The sequence below is a fragment of the Astatotilapia calliptera genome, chromosome 12 (assembly GCF_900246225.1).
Source record: "Astatotilapia calliptera chromosome 12, fAstCal1.2, whole genome shotgun sequence".
NCBI lineage: Eukaryota > Metazoa > Chordata > Actinopteri > Cichliformes > Cichlidae > Astatotilapia > Astatotilapia calliptera.
In genome coordinates this window covers 4,002,208-4,009,964 of record NC_039313.1, presented here as the reverse complement: position 1 = coordinate 4,009,964, position 7,757 = coordinate 4,002,208, and the positions used below count along the sequence as shown (strand labels likewise).

At 43.8% G+C, this 7,757-nt stretch overlaps 1 protein-coding gene across 2 annotated transcripts; it reads left to right on the top strand.

The window, feature by feature from the left end:
- The first annotated feature begins 824 nt into the window (after positions 1 to 824).
- asphd2 (aspartate beta-hydroxylase domain containing 2) lies at positions 825 to 7,348 on the top strand. Of its 2 annotated transcripts, none has more exons than XM_026188338.1 (4): positions 825 to 1,263; positions 2,345 to 3,561; positions 4,017 to 4,130; positions 4,298 to 7,348. In XM_026188338.1, exons 2-4 carry the CDS (start codon positions 2,697 to 2,699, stop codon positions 4,426 to 4,428), a joined length of 1,110 nt encoding a protein of 369 aa, XP_026044123.1. In that variant the 5' UTR covers positions 825 to 1,263; positions 2,345 to 2,696; the 3' UTR covers positions 4,429 to 7,348. The 2 variants fall into 2 exon arrangements, with proteins under 2 accessions (XP_026044123.1, XP_026044122.1); XM_026188337.1 differs by having other exon boundaries at positions 825 to 1,267.
- The last annotated feature ends 409 nt before the right edge of the window (positions 7,349 to 7,757 follow it).

Here is a 7,757-nt window from a genome sequence, read left to right as displayed (position 1 = left end):
GACATAATGAAGGAATTACCCAAACCTGCCCGTGAAATAGCCTTTGAGCCAATTGTCCAAATACCTTTGGTCTCTTATAAAAAACATATGTTTCAGTAAACAGGTTAAAAAAAAACTAAACTAAACTTGTGTCAGTGTCCAAATATATATATGGGCCTAACTGTACTGTTAAATTTTTTTTTCTTTTTGTCAGTGTTTGTCAGATGTTCTGTTTAAAGAAAACACTTTGGAACCCCTTGAATGCGAGTACATATATACACATTTACATAGCGACAAAGTGACTTCAAAGAAAATAAAAATGCTCAAATTTTTAAGATTGTGAGTTGAATCCTTCCAGGAAAGGTTGTTTGATGTGCACTGTCATAAACTATAACCAGCAAACTATTGCTTTGTGACTGCTGTGGGTGAAATCAAGGCAAGTTGCAATGCATTTTGGGAAATGATGTCTCCAGAAATGTTAAACAGCAGTCGATGGGCGAGCCATGAGACATGCGGAAGAGCTCCATCAAGTAAAAATAATCAAGAGACCAAAATCAGAGGGAAGGCAGTTTTTCTTTCAAAGTAAAATAACTGACTACAGTAAATTGAATCTCAAGACATTTGTTAATGGTGTTCCCATATATTACTTTTACTGCCACGGTAATTTATTACTTTTTTCGGAATTATTACTTTTCTTAACATTGTGAGGAAAATGCCAAGACCCTAAATTAATTTATTGAAATCTTACATAGCTAACACAATTTTATGCACAAAGGTTAGTGTGTGGTTAATGAGGAAGCTCTTATCATAATAATAATAATAATTATTGTTGTTGTTGTTGTTGTTATTTGTTTAGGGACAGTTTTACAGCAGAATCTACGACTGAAAGTCTGCCCTCCTCCGCTTACAATTTTAGACTTTTACTTTGAAAGTCATAACCGGAAATATTGGTGGGTATTCCTTTCCTTTCTGTGTTGGGTGGCTTCCCTGGTGGAGCTTTTAGTATTTACATCAATATTATCTGAAGCCTGTCCTCCGCTGCCGTCCTCCACAGACAGCCAGACAAAGATTCCTCCTGTCGGTAGAACAGCTTCTCATTTCTGTTTCTTTCTTATTTTCTGTTGTTGGTTCCAGTCACGACTTCTTTTGTGCATTTTGGAGCTGTTTCCTGTGATGTTGGCGAGTGATATCCGTCTGCCGTGTGCACTGCAGTGGTGCGCAGCTTCGCCTGGAGAAACACCTGTGCGCCGGTCTCTTCGACATGCCCACAGTCATGAATGTTGAGTAGGTATGAATCTGAAACCCGCCTCAGACACTCAGGTAGAGGGGAGGAAACGTGACCTTAGTTCTGCTTGTTTACCGAGCCTTGTGGAACGTTACAGCTCATCAATATTTTGGGCATCAGTTTGTAGACAGCTCGATCCCGGTGGCAGCATCCGTGAGTGCTCGGATTACATTCAAACAGTGGAGTGTTTGGAAGAATGAGCGTTTTATATCGCTCTCCTCGGCAGGGTTTGGTGGTCAGTGTGTCCTAAAAGCAGCGAGTGTTTGTCTGTGTGCGTGTGTAGGGGTGTGTGGGGGCGTCTTGATGGTGTCAGACAGGATGTAGGGGAGGATCTGTTGGAGCAGGATTACCCGACCATTTTTGGTGAGAGCGCAGACTGGAGTTCTGATCACAGTTGACGCATTGCACTCCTCGCATTCTGGCTGCCGGTCCCATTATCATTATATAATCATACTCATGTAATCCAGCCTTTTTATTATTGTTATATACTCAGCATACGATTCCACAGACTAGAACCCGCTCCCCCTTCTCCTTCCTCCCCCCGAGGATCCATTTATGCAGCTCCTGCTGAGCAACCTATGAATGCCAAATTATAAATGTGGGTGGGTATCAGCAACTGTTTACGTTTATATAATTCACTCTTCCGAGCGCGTGCGTGTGTGTGCATGCGCAAAAAAATAGAAAAGGGGAGAAATTTGAATTAAATGCAGCGATGTACCCATGACTCATGATTTTATAGAGAGGAGAACAGGGGTGTGTGGGTGTGTGTGTAAGGCTGAATTCAAAATTGTGTTCACTGTGTGTGTGTGTGTGTGTGCATGGGGTGCAGTTGTTTTGAAGTCAACAGTGTGTGGGTGACTTCCAGCAGCTGTGTTTAACATGTGGTGGATCCAGGATGGTAAGTTTTTGTCAGAGAGGCAGGTGTGTCTCACACAGATACAAAGCAAAGTGTAACGAGTCCCACGTCACACCGTAAACAGAGTTTGGCGCACTGATGGCACCGTCCTCCTGCTGTGAATTCTATACCCTCCTGTCTTCTCATGGCCCCCCTTTTCTCTCCCTTCTGTCTTTGTTTTCCAGAGAACTGATAACCCTAAGGCGTGGTGTCTGTCTGCATTTGTCTGAAAGAGCAGGAGAGGCAGCAGCAGAAATACCACACGGCCAGACATCATGCAACGAGAAACCTTCACTCGCTGCAAAGTGCTGAAATGTTGGGCCTGAAGAGCGAGCGTGTCAGATTGAATCAGCAGACTGTTTCCATCATGGAGGGGCGATAAGAGCTGCTTGACACTAGACCCGTGGCCCCGCGTGTGAGTGTGTGTGTGGTTTACGGCCACCTTTCAATCACAATCAAGAAAAGACACATTCACTGATCCTTCCCCATCATCGTTTTGCGTTTCCTACCGATTCAGCAACCCAGAAACGAGCCAGAATGGAGTGGTCACTAGAGAGTGTGAGGGAGATGGTGGCTGGAGGGATGCAGTCTATAAGGGAGTGTGAGATCTGTGCTTTTGCCATAGCCATGTGTGTGCTGCTGCTGTTTATGTGGTACTGTTATCGGGTGGGCCGGGAGCATGGCTCTAGCCCTCTGCGTGGGAGGTATCTAGCTGGCACGGGACGGATTGGAGGTGTGGTGGGGGGCTTCATGAGTTCAGACTGTCGTAGCAGGGGAAAGGGAAAGCACGGATCCATGCTGGAGGAGCAGAACGGCTTTGCTTTCTGTCAGTCGTCAGAGTGCTTCCGCTGCACCAGCGCTGGAGAGAGCCTGAACCAGAGGCTCTATCACAGCCTGCAGGAATACGCCAAGCGCTACACCTGGTCAGGGATGGGCAGGGTGCACAAAGGAGTCCGTGATCAAGGCCGGTACCTTAACAGCCGACCGACCATCCAGCGGCCAGAGGTCTTCTTCCTGCCCGACCTGCCGTCAGCGCCTTTCTTCTCCAGGGAAGTGCAGAGACATGACGTGGAGCTGCTTGAGCAGAGCTTCCCTGCACTCCTGGCTGAGTTCGAGAGCATCTACCACCAGCCTCCGGGTCGCAGCGGCTCCTCCCTCCCGCCGGGGTGGAAGGCCAACAATACTCCTCGCGGGCAGTGGTGGACCTACTACCTGGTCAACCAAGGCACCCCTCTGGTTCTAAATGTCAGGAGATGTCCCCGAGCCTGGAGGGTGCTGGGCCAGCTGCGCACCTTCATCTCCAACAACGTGTTTGGGAACGCCTGCTTCTCAGTACTGACTCCCGGGGCGCTCATCACCGAGCATTACGGCCCGACAAATGTCAGGCTCCGATGCCACCTGGGTAAGAGAGTTCACTGAACTGGAACTAATGAGTCTCAGTGTGAATTTTAAGCCAATGCAACAGCAGATGATTTCAGTGTATTTATAAGGAACAACGCAGAGAATCAGCTGCTCTTGAAAACCTGAATTCTCTTGAGTCATGGAGGCAAAAGGCTAAAATGTCGTGTTATGCTAGAAAATGTTTTCATGCAGCTGAGCTTTGATTCCCTTTCCATCTGTACCCTGTGAGATGGCTCTAAACAGTCACGTTTATCGTTACGTATGCAGTCATTTTAGTGAGAGCGTTTAGAGCAGCGTGCTGTAATGACACAGGGCCCTTTATGACCTGTGCATTAGGCCACCTGCGCAGTAGAATCCAAACAAAACAAATGTTTTAAGTGCATTTATTTTTGAACTATTATAACGACACATTGGCTCGTTTATTACTTTGTTGTTTTTTTGTCTTTTTCCCGACAGGTCTCAGAGTGCCCCCTTCCTGTGAACTTGTGGTTGGTGGAGAGCCGCAGTGCTGGTCTGAGGGCAGCTGTTTGCTTTTCGACGACTCCTTCCTTCACAGGGCTTTCCACGAGGGTAAGAAGGCATTAAAATTCAATCTTGGCTTAGGCTGTGTCATTTTATTTATTCTAAAAGAGGATTGGCCTAATTCAATCCAGCAGCTAAGGTAGATGTAGAGCCTTTTAATGCGAGTCTGTTATAGATTTAAGTTCACAACATCGATTTTGTTTTTATGCACGCAGGGAGCCAGGAGGACGGCCCCAGGGTGGTTTTCATGGTGGACCTGTGGCACCCCAACGTGGCCGCCGCTGAGAGACAGGCTTTGGACTACATTTTTACACCGGGCCGTTTAGAGGACAGGGAGGGGAAATAGGTGTGAGTGAGAAGCCGTGTGTCCAAGTGAGACACAGATGGCATTTAGGGAGGTGTGTGTAGTATGAGAAGCAGCCCTTTTTTTTTTCTTCTTTTTTTTCCTGCCTCCAGACCAGCTCTCACATTCACTGTGTACATATTCTCCAGCTCATGCAGTCTTGCTCTTAATTCCTCTTAGCACATGACCAAACATTGGGCCTCTTTTATCAAACACCTTTTCTCTGTCTAATTGTATAAAATGCAGCCATATTTAAAAGTTTTTTTTAAATAGAGGTTAGTAGGTGCACGCAGCCATTTTTATTAATGTGTAATAACACCATAGCAGGGACCTTTTGGCTCATTTCTTGCTGTTGTGTTGCTTTATTTTGAATCACTGAATGTTTATTCGAGTACAGATGAATGACGTCACCGAACAGCAAAAAATTGGGGATTTTATCTTCTACTTGCGTCACATTTATTTCAGCAGCAGTATGCTAATGTGGGGCAAAGTCTCTTTGCGAGCCAGGTAATAACGCGTCACTCTGTCGCGGAAGTCTTTCACAGCACACGTCGGTCCATAAGTCAGTCTGACCTGTTATGTCCCAAAGAAGTGAAGTCATTCTGCATGAATTAAAGACCCCTCGCTTCCTTCGAGGCCTTAAGAAAGGCAATTGGTGACAGCCAACATCTGTTAACTCATTTTTAACTTCATAATATTTTTCTGTAACACTGCTAGAGTGTCATTGTTGAACACATCCTTTATTTGTCTTTTACGAGTCACACTCCGTCTGTTTGAAGCAAGCCATTTTTAAGAGCCACAGTTCTATCTGTGCCTAAGGTGACCAAATAAGGAAAACCTTGTCGAGATGATGTCAGTCGAGCAAAATAGTACAAAAAACCTTTGGGAGCAAAGCATTTAGAGCTGTGTGAATGCTGAACCTCTGCCCTAAACTGATTACTTTTCCATAACTTTGCCTCATTATTTAAACCTTTGACTGTGTTTATTTTGGCAATACCAGTTTTTTATATATAGTGTAGTGTACACTCACTGTCCAGTTTATTAGGTACACTTATTCATTTGCTCATGAACCCAGATCATATTAGCCACTCGCATGGCATAATCGAGGCAGCCTCTGTGTGTTCAAACTGAGCTTCAGAATGGAAAGAAAGGTGATTTAATAAATTGAAAGTGTCATGTTTGTTGTGTGCCAGAAAGGCTAGTGTGAGGATTTTAGAAACTCTAGGTTCACTGTACTCAAATGACCTCCACATTCACCAGAGCTCAATCCAAAAGAACACCTCTGGGATGTAGAGAAACAAGAGAGTAGTCATGGACGTGCCAAATCTACAGCAACAGTGTGATGCTATCATGTCAATATGGACCAAATTCTCTGAGAGCACCTTGTTGAATCTGTGCTACGATGAAAGGCAAAAGGGGGATCCGACCTGATGAATCTAATAAAGGGGGTATGTTTCAGAAAAGCTTGAAGTTCTGCTGGGGGAGATTTGATAATTCAGCTTTTTATCATTCAGCCATATTCCCAGCTCAGCTGTCAGAGGGTTTCATTTATAGTAACATATAGGACACACTTTTTCCTTTTTATTGAATGTTAACATATTGTTATTGATTGTAATAATTTATATGAAACCACCACATGGTTAGTGATGGAGTAAAGGTGAAGAAAAGGCTCCGGTGTTTGTTGGCGTGCTGTGCCAACTGTTGTGATACGCACATCAAGACAGATTCAGCCATTTGTACAAAATGATTTAATAAGCAGTGCAGGATCCTTCTGGAAATCTAATTTGGAGCTGGGTGCCGTGTTGGATTTCTGTAGTATTCCGACCCAACTGGCAGCCGTTACGTAGATACGGAAATAGAAATGGATCGCAGATAGAGCTGTAACAGTGTTAGAGCAGCTACAGAGGAATGTTGTCTTTGCTTGTCAGCAGTAAGGCGAACCGATACATCCATGTGTGGTTTGCTAACTGAGGTCCAATGCCGATCATGACGTGATTGTTTACAGACGCAGCTAATGCCTCTGTCCCAGCTCCTGCCGGTGTGCTAGTCAGTCGTGCTCCCCTTTGGAAACATCCCCCCGCTTTCACAAGACATGGTTAGGCAAGCACATTTTTAGATCCGAGTGTGTGAGTCGACCTGTGCCGTACCACTGGAGATGAAGTGTTTTTGGTAAATTTACTAAACTCTTGTAATTTGGTTGCATTTGATATGAGGTTTGTATTTCTGTAAATAAGGTTGAGGTAAAAAACAAACAAACAAAAAACACAAAAAGCAAAAAAAATGGAATGGTCTCAGATGTTTGTTCTTTTTTAAACAATTGTCTTCGATGCTTCAGACTTTTGTGTTGTCCTGATTTCTAGCTAAAGTGATTGCATTTCATTGTCCACTTCAAAGAGCCATCCATGTCGTCATTTTGATAGATTAAATTAGCATATTCTGTAAAATGTTTATAAAGTAAAGCTCTGATGTTCTGTGATGGGTTTATATTTCCCTTTTCTTTCAATCACTGTAATTTTGCAGCACTGTATCTATTCTCAAGGCCACAGTCTTAACTCTTTAACAGCACTTGATGGATATTTGTGCACAGTCTAAAAGCTAGTGAAAATGAGTCTTCAGCAGCTTTACTAGTCCACTGCAATTCAAGGTACCCATCAGTTCTAATGTTTACAAAGGCGTGATCATTTCCGAGCTGTCGACGGCATCGGATGACGCTGACGCTCAGCTGTCAGTGATTGGGTTCGAATCATGAGCGCTGTTAATCCATCTTAGAGAATGAAAACTGTCATTCCTAAAGCTTTCTACATGATGATGGGGCAACCGTTTTGTTTACATTTGGACTGAGGATTTGTTGTTTGACACCTTCTTGTGTGAATTTTGAACAGTATTTCTGTACATTTAATAAATGGTCGAGTATCTTATTTAACCAGCTGGTGTCTGAATTCTCACTTGCACGCAGGAGTTACAGATGTGAGTCGGAGGTAGGCTTCAATTTGCTAGAGAAAACTTGTGTGAAGGATAAAGTCTTATGGTTTTTTACTTGCACAACATAAAGCAAGAGTTTGTTCCCTGTTGTCATCTAGATGCAGTTTTATACTTTTGGCACAAGGAGGCATACCAGTGCAACAATGTTGTCACTGCTCCGGTTTCTGCTTATGGCAGTTATTTCCTTTCAAACTTGTTACTTGTATATGATGTCAAGTCAGAAACACTGTGCCACAATGCAAAAATTTCAAATGAAAAAAAATTGTGTGTCTCCTATACAGTGCTGTCCAAAAGTCTTGAGCCATCTCTCATGTCTATATTTTGTTTCTAAGCAGTCAAACTTTCGTGTA

Bases quoted from the DNA above. Each gene is read 5' to 3' on its own strand.
- asphd2 (XM_026188338.1), top strand. From the start codon at position 2,697: ATGGAGTGGTCACTAGAGAGTGTGAGGGAGATGGTGGCTGGAGGGATG. The intron at 3,562-4,016 runs GTAAGAGAGTTC...TTTTCCCGACAG, and splicing joins CAGGCTCCGATGCCACCTGG to GTCTCAGAGTGCCCCCTTCC. The intron at 4,131-4,297 runs GTAAGAAGGCAT...TTATGCACGCAG, and splicing joins TCACAGGGCTTTCCACGAGG to GGAGCCAGGAGGACGGCCCC.